The sequence below is a fragment of the Polyodon spathula genome, chromosome 13 (assembly GCF_017654505.1).
Source record: "Polyodon spathula isolate WHYD16114869_AA chromosome 13, ASM1765450v1, whole genome shotgun sequence".
Taxonomy (NCBI): domain Eukaryota; kingdom Metazoa; phylum Chordata; class Actinopteri; order Acipenseriformes; family Polyodontidae; genus Polyodon; species Polyodon spathula.
Genome location: NC_054546.1, coordinates 14,282,203 through 14,299,094, shown reverse-complemented (window position 1 = coordinate 14,299,094; position 16,892 = coordinate 14,282,203). Strand labels below are relative to the sequence as shown.

Here is a 16,892-nt window from a genome sequence, read left to right as displayed (position 1 = left end):
TATAGGAAACACGTGTTTTATATTTGCTCTCAATTCTGTATTATGCCTACACAGTGAATGTATTTATTGATGGTAATATTATTATTATTATTATTATTATGAATAAAAACTCTTTTAGAAAAAAATCGTTAGATTTCAGGCTTTGAGATACAAAACGTGAATCATTTTTTAGCTTAGTTTGTGTTTACTACTGTTTAAACACAAACACACATATTTATACATTAGTAGTACTTTTTATTCTGGGCTTATTTAATTTTGAGGCTTAATTTTGCTTTTATTAAACTGATTATTTTTTAAAGATTCATGTGAGTTTTAGGTCATTATTTCCAAAATCCAAAAGGCAACTCCCAACAAGTACATTTGTCTGAGATTTGATACATTATTTTATTTTTGCTCCTGTTAACTACAAAAACGCTATTAGTTTTTTTTTTTATACTGTTACTTATTTAAGAACACAAGCACGACTTGCAACAGGCAAGGGACCTTCTGGTTCAGCAAGTAGCTTGTTTCACAGCTTCTTGAGGATCATTTACTCCTCCCAGCACAGTAAGTGCTAACAATATATACACAAGGTTTAAATACAGTATGTATCTGGAGGGATACTGAAATCTGCAGAATCCACGCTCTTCACTGTTACTCCTCAGTCTTGTTAGCCCTGCTGGTTGACTCTCTAGTACCAGGTGTGCTTGCAGGCGTTTCAGTGCCTTTGCTTTCTGAAACCACTTTGATCTTGGTTTTATTTCCTTTTGCTTTTACCGACTTCTTGGGTTTCGTCTTCTTCCTGTTGCGAATGAGGTCTTCACGCCCCACCTCAACCATGTGTTCTTCCCACGACTTAATTTCATTTTTATACCGGATTTTATCGTCTTCTGCAAGTTGCATGTAGACCTAGGTTAAAAAGAGATGGGTCATTTATTTCCATGTCAATTGTATTATAATACCACAACATCTTAGAACAGAAACACACAATAAAAAAAAAATGTGAAGTGTTTAGTGCAATAGAACAATGTTGAATATGGTAAACCCTCTGAAGGGCATACATCAAGTACAGATTAACTGCACTAATGGCAGTAAACAACATGCAATGGCTTAGAAGGATTTTAAAGAAAAAAAAATGTCTGTACCACATAACTGGTTCTATTTTAATTATCTAAATAAAACTTCATAATAATCATAATACTTTCACAAGGGTTTGTGGACTTCACCATACATTTTACTGTATGTAACAAAATGAAGTCGAACCTGGGGGAAACACCAGCAGGGTTACTACAGAGTATTAAACTGTTTAGATCATTAAAAGTGACCCCAATGTGTGTAAAGTTTCAAATAACTCAAACAGTTGATCACATTCCTTAACTGCAAATTTCCCCCCAAAATGACGACTTCTTTAATGGTATCATTTACCTCTTTTTGTGCAGTATGCAGTTTGCTCCAGTCTTCGAGCAAGTTCTTCATCTTGGCCTAAAGAAACAGAAGGACATGCACATCACATTCTCATAAGTAATGGATTCAAGCTTATGTAGCATGCTGATTCATCTTACATTTCAATGTCTTTGAAATCACTGCTTCTTACCTCTTGAAGCACAGAATTGTAAAACACTGATGTAAAATAAATGCGAGCAACCAGCTAACATTTTGGGAAAATATTCAAAGAACACGAGTTTGCAGCTTCTATTCCCACGCTCACAGAGCATAGATGTATTAATGACTCTCACTTACCTGCATTGATTCTCCTGTAGCTTCTTGAAAGTGTTCAGACATGAAGATGTTAAATGCAGATCTTGGTCGTTTGGGCTTGCCTAACATTGTAAGCTCCTGTAAGATTACAGAACATAGACAACATCTGTTCCAAATTATATTTGATAGAATAACAGAACATTTGAAGATGCTCTTGATTCTCAAAGATGGAGAGGGAGGGGGGCTGAAAACTTGAAGTATCTGGTCTAGAGTTCAATTGACAGAGGCCATTGGAATCAATGTCCGGAAAGTTATGGCACAAAGCACCCCCCCTACTCTTTATGTCAGGACAACACAGATATTTTGACAGTCAATAATGGTTTCTATCTATAAAAGACATGTAGCTACTTCAGCAAAAAATATGGATAAAATGTTGCAGTAGACAATTGATTAAAAGCACTAAAAGGACACTGATGCTGCTGCAGGACTGGCATTCCAAACATATATATATATTTTTTTTTTATCTGTATCATAAAGGCAACTATAATATAGATTTCTATTTTAATTCATCAGTGCTCACCCGCTTCTTCCTTATTGCTCTTCTCCTGACTAGTTTCTGCCGCTTCTCGTCTTTCAATGCTGCTGCCTGGGCAAGCGTTAGCTGTTCTTTGAATTTTGTCATTTCTTCTTTATATACCTCCCTTGCTGCAAGTGCAGCCTCCTGATATGGCTGCAATTAGATATATACACATTATTTTTTTTAAATCCTTAAGATACTCTTTAACAAGACTAAATAATACACAACTTTGATACACAACAATATACTGTTCAGAGCTCCCTTCTTATATGGGAGCCTCTGTTACTGTAACACAGAACCACTTAGATCAAGTTAGAGCCTAGCCCTGCTTACCCCTAGTGTGCCATTTCTCTAGCACTTGCAGTCTGGTTATAAGACACAACACAACACTTTTAACTATGGCTCAGGTTATAAGAAGTAAACACTATATAATTTCACAGGGTTACATAGCAAAGACAGAATATAAATAGCTTTTAAAGAGCACAATAAGATAATGTACTGCTGTAATTATGGGTTTCCTGATAAATGTAATTGATTTCAAGCATGGGGACAAAATGTTCTATTAAATTGATCTAAAACAGTGACAGATGGAAAATCTACAACCAATACCATCAGCGACCAGCTTCAAATGTAATTGCTTTTTTGACTGAAATGAAAAAGTGTTCAGCCCCAAGAGCTAGGATAGCCAAAAAGCTCAAAGCTAGATAAAGCCACATATAGAGAAAATAATACAGTAATAGTGGTGTCTATTCAATTCATCCAAACTGCAGTAGATCTTAATACCACACACAGATGCCGGTTTTCTTAAAGTTTTCTTTTAAAGATTTAATCAATCGTGGTATTTAGATCCACCACTGTTCAGACCAGCTGATGAGACCCCAGAACCACTCACAGTGATGGCAAACATCATGCAAACATTTGAAATCTTAACTACGTGACAAAACATTTCCTTACCTTTTTTTGTTCAGGTGACAGCAATCTCCACTCTTGTGCAATCTTTTTAGTTATTTCCACAATCCTCACATCTATATGACAGACATTAATATATAAATATGGTCTCTGGTTTGGAGATAAATTGCAAGAACTCATTTGCATGTAACCCAACAGATAAAATGAACTGATGGGACACAAGTGTCAAGTCTTTTTTATAATATTGAGATTGTACACTCACTGAACTCACTGTACTGTCAGTAGACATAAGAAACAACAATTAATTGCCACAAGTTTTTCTTATGACACAGCCCTAATAAATTATTTTACATATGATTACTTAATATAATTGAGAACTACAGTAGCATACATCATTTTGAAAAATTACATGTAACAAGAAGTGTTAACAGTAATCAAAATCTACATACATTAATGAACAAAAAAAAAAAAAAAAAAAAAAATCACATCACTAAAACATGCATAACGACAACTTTATTTTTCTAACCAATGTAGGTTTTAAAAAAGCTAATACCGGTGCACTCCACTTAGAACTTTGTTCCAACAGGATCCATTTTGTTTACAACGTATTGAGGAAGCAAGTAGTTTATTCTGTTCCACATGCAGGTCTTTTGCATTTAATACATACCGTATAATACATATGGTACCATTTAATACGTACAGTTTTCCTGTTCCACAGGTAGATATTTTGCGCAAATAAGGTACATCAGGGACAGTAAATGACAGTCACGGCAACATTTATGATGTTAAACAGGAAAAACAGTTGTTTACTTGTATTCTACTATATTTTTGTTGGCACAGCTATTGTACAGTTTAATCATATAACATACAATTTTGTATTACATTTAGCAAAAATTCGTAAAATGGTACTACTTATTACACTGTACAGCACACGGATGTGTTTTGTACAAATAATAAACTCCCGTTCTTTGGCAGTTAAGCTGCTTGTATTGTTTATATTTAAAAGTACTTGTATTCGCAGTTACAAACTGCATTTCGAATTGTGTTTACTACATACTTTGTTTAAAAAGGACTGATTTCCATTGTCCCTTGGAGTCTGTTACAAGTAATGTGACCATATGGCTCTGTGTTCAGAGGGACAGTTCAGGCATTTCAACTCACAACCCAATGCATTCTGGTATGTTTTACCTGTCTCAGGTAACACTCTTTCCTTTAACAGAAGCAGGACTACACTTACCAGAATGCATTGGGTTGCGAGTTGAAAACTGTACAACTAAACACAGAGCCATATGGTCACCTTAGTTATAAGTGGAGTGCAGCTGTATTATAAAATATCTTAGTTGCTAAAATGTATATATTTTAAAGCATTTGCAACTGGTATTTTACCTGGATACTGTTTTGCCACTGTAGGCCACTGGTGAACTGCATATCGAAGATAACCAGTCAGTGGCCTTTTTGGAGGTCCCCCTGAGCTTGTGCTGAAAGAAACCCCTCTCACTGTTGGGCACACACAGGTACACCTTAAATCAAAATAAATAAATATATAAGTTATTTTATACATGAGTTTACAAATAAAGCCTCCCTGTGAAAATAGTATCGCTGGGAGGAGTGTCACTGGGTACTATACCAAACATGCAATGAGCAGGGTGGGATCAATGGGCACTTGCCAGGTCTGAGGGAAGGTCTCAAGGTCAGAGGTCCACAAGGGAGCCAATCAGGACCAAGACCAGAACAGATGGATGAGAGAAGCAGGTGCAAGTTTGCATCTCTCACAAGTTAAATCCAGTTCAGGGTCAATTCAACTGTCCTTTGAGCTAATGTGGCTGGCAATGCAAAATCTGTATCTGCCTATGTGGAGCATAAACAATAGAGGAATGCTCAGATATGAATCAAACATTCAGTATTGTTCCCACAGGGTCTTAAGTGGAGACAGGGAAGGGTAATGCAGAGGCAATAAAAAAAAAGTTATATATTTTAGATAGAACTCCCCTACAGTGAGGGCTGAATTCTGGAATCAATAGTGGATTTTGGTCGTAAAGTGTGATTCTTTATATAAATACTTTGAGACAGAGATGATTTACAAAATTCATTCAACTTTTTAAAAATAGTGACACATCAATGTGTTATTCTTATGGCTGTCTAAACCACAGATAAAATGGTTTAAAATTTGGTGGGTGTGGTAGTCTGCTGGTCGGTTTCACTGACCCTGATAAACACTAATCTTGGACTACCTTATTTTACACTTAAGTATGATTGTCCACAATTACTGCAAATGATCAAGGTCTGTTAAACCAACTTTGCAAGTCTATGAAGTATTTAAATCATACATCATGTATCTTTCTTAAACTCATAGATTGCCTAAATAGATTGCAATAATATAAAACTACCCTTTTTCTAAACTTTATTCTGTGTCACCTAAATAATTCTCCTAACATGGGTGGATCGTAATCTTCCTACCACCTTTCTCGCATCAGTTACAGCATGCAATCGGGTCGATAAGCAACCTGTTCAGTAATGTCACTTGTAAAAACGGAATAGTTGTGTAAGATTTAAAAAAATTAAATATGTCTTGCCAATTCCCATAGTAACAACTTGGAAACGGGTATCAACAATCAACGACTTGACACAACATGTAACTGTATTTCGCTGCACTGTGACTAGTCTATATTGATTACAAGTAAACTGCAACCGGAACAAACACGTGTTAATAAATAATAAAAAGTAATATAAACACCTAAAAATCCAATATACTTTGCATACCTAAATAATTATGTATCAATTGGGTCATTAAAATATTCATTAGTCTAATCTCAGTAATTTACTGTAATTATACAGTTATAATTCCCAACATTAATAGAATATATAAACAAAATGAAATGTGGCACGTCGGTAAATATACTCAGGCCCTGGGTCTCAATCAGTGGCTCAAAGTCGTTTTGCTCATGCAAGACCATCTGCACGAGCATTAATATAGCATACTGTCTTCCTTACCTTGCAAGAAATCGACTACTTTGGAGCCCCAAAGCTTTCGCAAAAAATCCAGCACCACATGAAATTAAAGTGGTCATCTTTGAAGAAATATATTTATAATAAAAAAATAACAAAGAACAAGCTCTTCCCCAGCTTTAATGCATGCCTGTGTCACGTCAGTCAAGTTTAGGCGCTGGGAACTGTTATGGTCCAGATGCATTGTGGGGGAAGGTCACACAGCCCCTTGTCTAACTGCACATTGACTGCAGCACTTTCAGCGTTTCAGCGTTTCTGCCACTGCACACGCTGCTCAGAGTTGCCAGGTCTGTGGCTTTCCCGCGGCATTGGGCTACTTCAAAAACCAGCCGCGGGCGGAGTCGCAGGTTGATCATGTAATTAGATTAGTGTTGTAACTTTAAAACATTGAACTGTTTTCGTGTTTGCAATATTGTTTGGGATTAGCATTAGTATTTCAATAAAGGGATCACAATGTAATTATGTTGCTGGTCTGGTATGAATGTTGATTTGTCCCGTCAGATTTTCCGTAATAATTTGTTGATAGTGATGTGTAATTGAGCTATACTGGAGCTTGTAATTTTTATCAAATTCATACCAGGTAACTTTTCTTACGAAACTTTTGATTGGTTTTTTATGCATAGGAGTACGTGTTAATAATAAGCTTGCTTTTAGTTAAAACAAATAATTGGGCTATTTTTAAAGTGACTTTGGGCTATAAACTCTGCAGAAATCTGGCATTGGCAACCCTGACGCTACTTTTACGGAGCTGCCATTCAGCAGTGTTTATTGAAACATTTTAGAGGGAATTAGCCAGTTTTAAAAGTGTATTGATGCCCACAAAAATTAAATAGCTGTTATTTATTTGAAAGTATAAATTAAATTACTGTAATTTAGTGTACACTGTAAAATAATCCACACAAAGCTCCTGCAATGTTATGACTGGATCAATCCAAATTAAAGGGCTGTGGGGGGGCCGAAAAAAAACATAACCTAACTAATGGATGCCTTCCGACAAGCGTACGGTACGTAATTCATTGCGCTGCTTCATAAGCATACAATACAGTTACACTTCGATCCTACCTAACCTGTGCAGTAGTTGCCTAAAATCTTGTTTCCTACCATTGGTACCTCTCCTGCCCTTGTTGAATGATGTTTCCACAGCAGCGCTTCGAAGTGGCTTAAAACTGATCTACACATGTGAATATAGTCTACAAGGTATATGTATATGTTCTATAGAATTTGGTTAAGTTCATTTTATAGGACCTTATAAACGTAACATTTAATTATCTCTCACTGACTAAGTGGTTAATTTATTTAACCTGTACCCTGTAGAGAACTATTCGTTTAGAACATTTTACAGTGCAAGGGAATTCAACTTGATCAAATCACTTATTTATAGGTGTAATTCTTAGATAGCCACAGATTGGTGGTCTTTTCAATTCAAGGTGCTTACCTAGTGCAGCTCTAAAAAATATACCATTCATTTTAAAATATATAATTAATTTTAAAACATCAGCCCCTAGTTTTATTTTGCGTCTCATTGGCATTACAGCTTTCTCACTTATAGGCCTTTTTGTTTTCCAGACATCACTTTGACTCATTAAACCCTTGTATTCCCAACATAACATTATTGGCTTGTTTCACGGACCTCACTAATCCTGCACTAGCTAATATTACTTTAATTAAGGTACTACTCCAAGTCTAGTGTTAATCAGGGGTCTGTGAAACCAACGATACAAGTTCACTGAAAGTATTGTACTTAATTTGCTTTTATCATGTACTTCTTGTGTTACATAAAATGGCTTTGTCTCATTCAAAGGGAAACAAAGTCTGGATTACATCAACATACATGTTCCACATGTAAAGTAAGAACTTATTTTGAAAGCTGAATTAAGATCCAGTAATCACATACGTCAAGCTGCTTTTAAAACCAGTCCCCGACTTACCTTTATCAATAGATTATTATTGAAACAGGCATCTTAGCTGTAACCCTTCCCTTTAGTAACAAATACTAGTGTTTATATCACCTTGCTAATACAAGGTCTCTACCTCAAATGGTCTCCGATAGATGTGGCTTAGCCCATACAGGGGCAGCAGAATACTAATTACCTAAAAGCTCCCCTCACAGGGATTCTTCTAAATCAATGCTGACCACCAGCACCTTGTTCAGGTTTGCAATCAGTTTATTTTCTCTCCTTGAAGCTGCCAGATTCTAGCTGGAAGAGTAAAAAGTTATAAATAATCACTTCATGTTCTATTAGAACTCAGGAAGCAAAACATAAAAGTTTATATATATATATATATATTATATATATATATATATATATATATATATATATATATATATATATATATATATATATATATATATATATATATATATATATATTTTATACCAATGACCCTTTTACCTTTCTAAATGAAGTATGTAACTAGCTAGTTTTACAGACCCCAATTAGTACTTACGCTGGACTACCAAAGCTACTTTAGGAGATTAGTCCAAATGGCAATTTGTAAAATCAGCCTATAAAAGTTTTTTTTTTTGTTTTTTTTCCTGTGGTCAGCTCTATACATGTATAAAAATCACATACATTACTCCTTTATTTTGCTGTGTGAATGCACATAAATGTTAAGTACTACATAGAAGTGAATTTATGTCAACATGGTTAACCTATAAATAAACTTGCGAATTACCGAGTCCTTAAATAACAGGAAAGCACCCCCTCCCTCTCTCTTTTAAAGATGCAAAATCTACATACAGAACCATACTTAGGAAAATAAGTTGGTTTATAAGAGGTGTCAAGGAAGGCATGCTTTAAAACAGAAAACAACCAGTCAGGTGTAAAAACGAATCCATTTAGTATTATGTGTAAGAATTTATGCAGCTGCCGTATCCAAATAAATGACACCCTTTGCATCAATGGGAACCCTGAGTATTGAACCACAGCTCCCTTCCCTTTGCCCCATTAAGCACTATCATTTTTTTTAGATTGACTAGGGATTCTATAATAAAAAGACATCTAGCCAGAAATGATTGCCTAGACAATATCTATACAGAACCCAAATATAGAAACATGCAGTTGTCTGGATTTTTACATTAAAAAAATCCATAGACAGTGAATGCGATGTATTAATACCATTGAAAATGGCAATAACGTTCAAACTTTTAATAAGATATACTATGGGAGAGACAAATGGGACTGGTTATGGAAAAGCAAGACAGGCGCATGTTTTTGTTTTTAGGTTATGTTAATATTTTGTTAGATTAGAATTAAATAGCAATACATTTAGATGGCTTAAATTACAGTAGTGATGTCAATGTACATATTAACAGGTTTTGTTAAATTTAACTCAGGCTATCTATATATTAGGAGTATTTTAATATGTACAAAAGTAAAAGTAAATTAACAACTTTACAAGTTTTATTTATTTTTTTTACTTTTAAATGCAAAATAATAAAAATAGATTCAGTATAGCTTTTATACTATACAATAAAAATCTCTAAAAGAATTAGAAATGACCTACAGGATGAACAAAGGAAAGAAAACCAAATATTTTAAATGAGTGTTTTTTTTTTAAACATATAGGTGACCACAGCAAGAAAGCTGCATTACAATTTTAGTTTTAATGGGTTTAAGTGATCAAGAAGTGCTAAAATAAAGAAAAAAAAAGTCTGTCTACAATGCACAAAATCTGCTAAGCTTTCTCATGTCATTTTTGGACATAGGAGAATTTTCCTGTAAAATACTAAATCTTGGTTCATTAATGGTAATTGCCTTGAAGTGATATGTTAACAGTACATTGTGTTCAACAATATTACCTAATTTTATTTTATTTTTAGATTCTAGAATTTACAGTGCTTTGTGACTTTAAAAATCTGTTCAGTTTTCTTTACATTGCGTACTTCTGAGTCCATTCTCTTGCTAGTCTGTTGTATCTGGAAAAACAAATGACATAAGAGAAAAGGTTAATGCATTTACTGACAATATACATTTTATTGGCATGACAAAAAGTTATGCTAATAAAATGTCACAGGAACATTACGCAAGTTAAAAGTAATACCACTTTATATAATGGTTTGTTTTATGTAAGTGATCATTGAAAAGTGAGGGACAATGGCATAGTAACAGCTGCCTGCTGTCGTCAGGCAAGCTTCCCTCATAGCTCTGTGAGCACACCTCAATCCTAGCTGGAACAAGCTGTGCCATTCAATCCAGACTCCAACGTGACTGTGGCACACATACAATTCATGAGGAGTAGTACATCTAAATTAGTTCCCTTTACCAAGATTTTTTAGAAGAAAAAACAAGCGTCTGCAAAAAGATACCACCTAAGCAGTATACCGATACTTTAATACACAGCAAACGTTTTTAACAAGCAGTCTTAATATTTTCATAATACCAATGACTAATTGAAGGAAGTTCTGGATAGTATTATATAAAGCTGTACAATCACATTTGAACTAGTTTTAAATTTTACTGACTACATTCATACATGACTGTTGATGGATGTAAAGCAATGACAATAAAATTGAGATTAAATCAGAAGCTGCAAAAATTAAAAGGAAAAAAATCAAAGGATCAGTAATTCCTATTAAAACTGAAGTTACTGTAGTAAAAGCTGCAGTATTAACAAACACACATTTAACTGGTAGTCTGTATTTATGTTGATCCTTGTGGACTAATAGAATTTTATTATCATGCCACTGACTTGGCAATGCCATTTAAATGTAGTGCAGATCACATTAGTCTGCAAACCAAGACATAACACAATGTCTAGGAAGTGCCTCTCTTACTTCAAATGATATAAAAGATCGGCAAAGAAAATTATTCTTCAGTGTACTCATTACACATCTTAAATTAAAAAATATATATATACAGAAAACAATCATTTAACACAGGTGGGCAATGCAAACAAATACTGGCATTATTTATTTTTTCAGAACCATCACTGATTCTTCATGTCAAAGGGGCAAAAAATTTAAATAAACATAACGGCTTCTTGACTGCCAAAGGTGAGCTCCAGCAATGCTTTGAGAGTACGTCCTGTATCTTTGCTGCAGACTGAACATTTTCCGTTACAAAAAGTAAAAAATAAAAATTATCAGTTACTCCAAACATACACCATAATTTCCGAACTTCAAAGCCTGAAACATAACTATGGAGAAGTTCTGGTAGAAGAAGAAAACCATACTCACTTTTCTTTATCTGACTTGTAGATGTGTGCTATGTCTGGTACTAAGGGGTCGTCAGGGTTTGGGTCACAAAGCAAAGAACATATGGACAATAAAACTGTAAAATACAAATTGTTGCAAGTTAAAAACTAACATAGAAAACAAGGATTAATAATAATAATAATAACGCATTTGTGTAGGTCTTCAAAACCATTTCCCCTTGTAACTGTAAACAGGATGTAGATCACATTTTAACATTTTTAAAAAATGGTATGCTATTGTAACGTTTAGATTTGTATGAGATGTAAACATGGCACATTGAGGGAAAGACAAATAATTTAAATCATGGTCCATTATAAAAGTGTTAAGTGAAAAATAAAATAGTGATGGTTCCCTCATGTTTACTTTTTAACATGTCTATACTGTGAACAAAAGAAAGGGTGTTAGTGCTACATAAACAGACACCCTTATTTATTTCATAACATTATTAAGAGTATTGAAATAACTAAACATGAGGGACCACCATATTTCATTTTTTACATCTAAACAAAACTACAAGCCATGTGTTTCCATTTCAAAATGGGAATCATAACAGGGTTCATCCTAAAGGTGTTTTTTATTATTTTTTTTTTTATTTACAACCAGACTCTAAACAGGCTTACCTTTTGATACTGTTAGTGCCGGGGACCACTGTGATCTCAAAATATCCAGGCAAATACTTCCATTACTGTTTATGTTTGGGTGATATATTTTTGTTGTGAACGCTACCTGTTAAGACAAAACAAGCATCTCGCTGTTAGAACCTTTTGTAATTGGGAACCCCTGGATACGAGGAGGGTGTAGATTCTTTGTTTAACCTACTTTGTATATTGTCATCATATTTAGGATCAGAAGTCTACCAGCTAGTTTTACAGACACCAATCAGAACTAACCTGACTACCCAACTTAACATTAAAGATGCCTAAGATTAGTACCGATTTGGATACAGTGTTTGAACCCAGCCATACAGCGTAAAATTGACTTCACAAACTACTGTATAAACACTGATGCCCACATCTATTTTGGTCATCATGCACAATATCAATGATTCAACAGTTCATCACAATTTTAAACATTTAGTACTTGGCTAAAGATTAGGCTAAACTCCTGACTACTGAACAGCCCTAGAAGAAAACATTTCAAAATTTAAAACCTAAATCCACATGGTTACTAACCTTTGGTGGTTTAAAAGGGTAATCTGTCGGAAAATGGATTGTGAGAAAGAAAACCCCTCCTTGATATGGACTGTCGCTCTAAAAGACAAACATTTGAATGATTAATACACAACACATTTTTTAACCTAATGTATCACAATAAGTGGTACTAGATACAGTAATGTAAATCTAAAGTACACACAAATGTATGCATGACCACCTCCACAACATACCCAGCTGGAGAGAACGTAGATTAATCTCCTTATGCTTTATAAAGTTAATCTGCCAACCTAAACATGCTATGGGTATGTGAAAATTACTACAGTCAGCACTCGGATATCCGTTACTGAGATATAGCCCATCGCATTTTATCACCCTTGTATTAAGAATAAAATTAATCCCCATTATATATATATATATATATATATATATATATATATATATATATATATATATATATATATATATATATATAAGTAATGCACTTATATATTGCGGATTTTCGACTTTGTACCAGTGTTGGGATTTGGCGGTCTACCCTAAAAAGCTGAAACAGTGGTGATCTGTCACTATGTTTCGGGTAGAGAAGTTTACAATAAATAGACTCATAGACAGTGTCGGGCGAGTTTTTTTTTTTTCTTTCTCTAATGCCAAATCAGTCTGTTTTGTATTGTGTACAGCGCTTCCTCCAGTTGTACGCAGCAAAAACAAAGCGAACGAGACAAGCTCTAGGGTAACGTAACAGCTAATCATAAAACAGTTTTAGATACTGATTTTTGCTTTGTGCATTTTCATTTGCAAGTAAACTGTGACATTAGGGCCTACTGAGCAACAGATTCTGCAATTTGGAATACTGACTTTGGATACTCAATTCTGGAAACTTAAAAAAAAAAAAAAAAAAAAAAAATCTTTTAGTTTTGCTAAATTGCATTGCCTTTCATGTTTTACGCAGTTCTGTGCATGAATGACATTAAGATTTCATTTTGCTAGTTAGGTCGTTAATGGGAAATTTTACATACCATTACAATACGTACCGGATTTAAAAGTATGTACTATATTACAGTTAACATGTTGTCTCTTCAGTTTTGACAAGCAATATTGTCAGAATCATATCATTCTGAATTAGAATACTACTTCTGTTAAATATAGTGCTGTACCAACAAAACCAATACAGTACATCTAAATGGAAGCCTATCAGTTTACAACACAGTCCATTCAGATATCTATTTTTGGTACTGTCCTTTTTTCAGGGAACACAAAAAATATATAAGGGTTGGAACGGCCCAAAATGAAATAATCAGATGTGCGTCACACGCGTTTAACCGTCATTGAAGACGAAATTTTATAGGGTCGGATATGTCAGTGCTGACTGTACTCATATTTAAAAAAAAAAAAAAAAAAAAAAAAAAAACAGCAAACTAATTAGAATGGTCACCAACATTTGTGGCTACTCAAAACTTGTGCCTACCATTCACTATTATGACTATCTGTGCAATAAACTGCAAGTTGGCTGGTTGTGCATACAGCTTGCCTAAAAATATATTTTATGGGTCAAAGAAAACTAACACTGTATAAGCTCAGATAAAGCTACCGAGTACCACACTTTATATTTCAGTGCTGGAACTGTATACTCTGAGGCAACCATTTCAAAACACAAAGTTTACCAAAATTATGTTGCATAAGTGACGTCTGATAGAAGCATTCTACTTCATGGATTTCTCTTTTTTTGTAAGAATGTCATCTGATGGTATATCAGAATTATTTAACTCTTGTGAGATTTCTTGTAAAACAGTGCAAGATTACATCAACCAATTAAAGACAAGATTATGAAAATAAAATGCACAACAAAAACACATCTGTAAGCTGCAAAATAGTACTTAAGTGTATGCCAATAAAACTGATGTCCTGTGTGAGAAGTGGCTATTACATAAATATGTACTTACAGGTCCCATTATTGTTGCTTGCCAATGAAACACTGCAAAAGAAATATAGCAAACAAGTATCACAATTAAGTTCTGTAAACAAGTAGTACTAAAATGAACAAGAATTCCAAAGGCAACACTTACAATCATCGCCCACTGGACCTGCTGAGCACTGTGCAGGTGGATCCCGTTGCAAATCATTTAACTCCTGAAATGAAAAAATAAAGAAAGAAATAAATGATTGTAAATAAAATTACCTGACTGTTTAAATGTGGAAACAAAGAAAAATAAACACAAGCCTTATGGTGCCTTTCATGGATAATGTATGTAATAGGATGTTAAGCATATTCTGCAGAGAAGTATTTGTTACTGTAGATCAAGTAAGTTATAGGCCTCAAGACATACATTATAGTAATCAAGGAAGTGAGGGCATAGTGCGAAACAGGATATTGGGTCAGCATAAATGGTGAGGAAACCATATTTGTGCTGCCAAAATAACAACATTCAGGAGCTACGCCACAACATAACCTCTTCAAGGGTATAATTTGGCAGGTCAATTATGGTGACACATTAATGCCTCTTTGGCACTATGGTGCTTAACTTTATGGGTGACCAATATGTAGAAATACCCTATAATAACCAAAGACTGCATTAGCATAGCATAGAATAGAAGTTTGGGCATATTCCAGGCGTCTCTGAACTGAACTGATTTATTATGACTAATATATTCACCTAAATTCCTGAAGCCAGAATGTTATTAAAAGGTATCGCTCCCCTCGCCACATCAAAGGTTATATAATCTGTTACGCAAAGTTAATTTAATACTGGTGACTGCTTTCCTTGAATTCCCACTGCCACCACCTTCGATTAGGGGCTCAAACAATACTGACATCGTCATGATGTAGCAAAAGACCTCCCATAGAACACCAATGTAAAACAAACAACAACAAAAAAAATGCTAGGTGCACTGAATTTTACAATGGATGCGTGACACCAAAAAGTGGACCTAGCAAGTTATATATTCTAACATTAACACAGTTAACACCGTCTATATAGTTTATATTTTACAGTATTAGTACAACACGTGTAAGCGTAGTTGTGCAAGTCCTTTTCGGTAAGGCCCAATCTTGGGAAAACCATATGCAGGCCTAGATTACATACAATCAAGAATACTGTATGAAGACGGTAATGATTCCTGATCTGTCGAAATTATTAATCGTTTCCTGCAATCTAAGCTAAATTCTAATTGTATGCTGACTGTCTACATTTGAAAATACAAGCCAGTCATATTAAAGAGAAGAAAACAAACAAACAAAAAAAACAACATAATACACAATGGTGCTAGTGCTACATTGCAATTAAGTTAAAATAAAACCCATCTTGAAAGAAATAGATTTAACCCCATTATTGTATCGCCCCATTGCAAATGCCTCAGAAACAAAACAAATTAAAATATACCTGCGGCAATAACGATAACATTTGCTAGTTTACTAAATTCTGATTTTCACCTTTGTTACATACTGCCGGTACATTCAATAATTTTCTATCATATATAACACTTACTTTATTGATAAACACATACTACCGGTAAGTTTATTTCTAATAAATATTAGAATACGAGATACATGTAAAGACGAAAACGTATATTTAGGATTATTTAATTTAGCTAGATGAACCACTTCACTACCCCAAGAAGCATCTTAACTAGTATGATGAAAAATGCCGGTTACATTGTTTAAAATACAGAGTGGCTATATGGATTTATATGGTATTCAACTCTAAACATCTCCCTTTTGTACAGGCCTTTATTGTGGTGTAGTTTCGAGGAACTCGACCATTATATTGAACTAGTCTGTGTTGCATTTATGCTGCGTCTAGAATAGACATCTTCTCTACTTACCTTCTGTATTCTTTTCAAAGCCATGACTACAAGCCGGACAAACTAAACTAATGAACGTCTATTTCTGTTCGTGGCTTTTGATATTCCTATACATATACATATACACATACACACACACACACACACAAAAAAAAAAAAAAAAAAAAAAAAAAAATTAGCCAAACACTTTCTCTTTCTCTCAGTCGCTCACCAATCGTGTGTTTTAGGATTTTTGATTTCTTTTGTTTCCGCTTTTTGTTCAGGGTAGCACGAATACCGATGCATTCTGGGAATTGCAGTTTGACATAGCGATCCCTTTCTTAAAGGGTAAATGTCGTTTTTTTAAAAAACAAAAATGCTTTTTTTTATTTTTCATTTTTGTGTTTTTTAAGATTTGGGGTATATCATATGGTGAAAATATAATTATGGACATTCTAAATAAATGTGTATCCTAAATTTAAATATTAATTATTACAATTATAATATTCAATTTAAACCATACATAAAATATATAAACATTTAACACAATATAGATAATACGTTTTTAGCACTACTTTGGATGTACAGAGAAACC

The 16,892-nt window shown here is 34.1% G+C and overlaps 2 protein-coding genes across 2 annotated transcripts; both read right to left on the bottom strand.

Annotated features, from left to right (window-relative positions):
- Positions 1–624: 624 nt before the first annotated feature.
- On the bottom strand, positions 625–6,374 carry LOC121325960 (transcription factor A, mitochondrial-like). The gene is made up of 7 exons (XM_041269056.1): positions 6,155–6,374; positions 4,550–4,683; positions 3,209–3,279; positions 2,258–2,407; positions 1,720–1,815; positions 1,405–1,461; positions 625–888 (listed from the first exon to the last, which is right to left on the bottom strand). Exons 1-7 carry the CDS (start codon positions 6,229–6,231, stop codon positions 634–636), a joined length of 840 nt encoding a protein of 279 aa, XP_041124990.1. The 5' UTR covers positions 6,232–6,374; the 3' UTR covers positions 625–633.
- A 3,383-nt stretch (positions 6,375–9,757) lies between these two features.
- On the bottom strand, positions 9,758–16,465 carry ube2d1b (ubiquitin-conjugating enzyme E2D 1b). The gene is made up of 7 exons (XM_041268482.1): positions 16,340–16,465; positions 14,584–14,647; positions 14,461–14,492; positions 12,539–12,616; positions 11,987–12,092; positions 11,349–11,442; positions 9,758–10,088 (listed from the first exon to the last, which is right to left on the bottom strand). Exons 1-7 carry the CDS (start codon positions 16,361–16,363, stop codon positions 10,043–10,045), a joined length of 444 nt encoding a protein of 147 aa, XP_041124416.1. The 5' UTR covers positions 16,364–16,465; the 3' UTR covers positions 9,758–10,042.
- Between the last annotated feature and the right edge of the window lie 427 nt (positions 16,466–16,892).

What these genes read in the sequence shown, in the direction of transcription:
- LOC121325960 (XM_041269056.1), bottom strand. Translation starts at nt 6,231, where the DNA reads ATGACCACTTTAATTTCATGTGGTGCTGGATTTTTTGCGAAAGCTTTG. An exon ending in TGTCACCTGAACAAAAAAAG is followed by an intron (nt 2,408 to 3,208) that starts GTAAGGAAATGT and finishes ATCTAATTGCAG; the next exon opens with CCATATCAGGAGGCTGCACT. An exon ending in TGCATACTGCACAAAAAGAG is followed by an intron (nt 889 to 1,404) that starts GTAAATGATACC and finishes TTTTTAACCTAG; the next exon opens with GTCTACATGCAACTTGCAGA.
- ube2d1b (XM_041268482.1), bottom strand. Translation starts at nt 16,363, where the DNA reads ATGGCTTTGAAAAGAATACAGAAG. An exon ending in AAGCAACAATAATGGGACCT is followed by an intron (nt 12,617 to 14,460) that starts GTAAGTACATAT and finishes TTTGTCTTTTAG; the next exon opens with AGCGACAGTCCATATCAAGG. An exon ending in TACAAGTCAGATAAAGAAAA is followed by an intron (nt 10,089 to 11,348) that starts GTGAGTATGGTT and finishes TTGTTTTTCCAG; the next exon opens with ATACAACAGACTAGCAAGAG.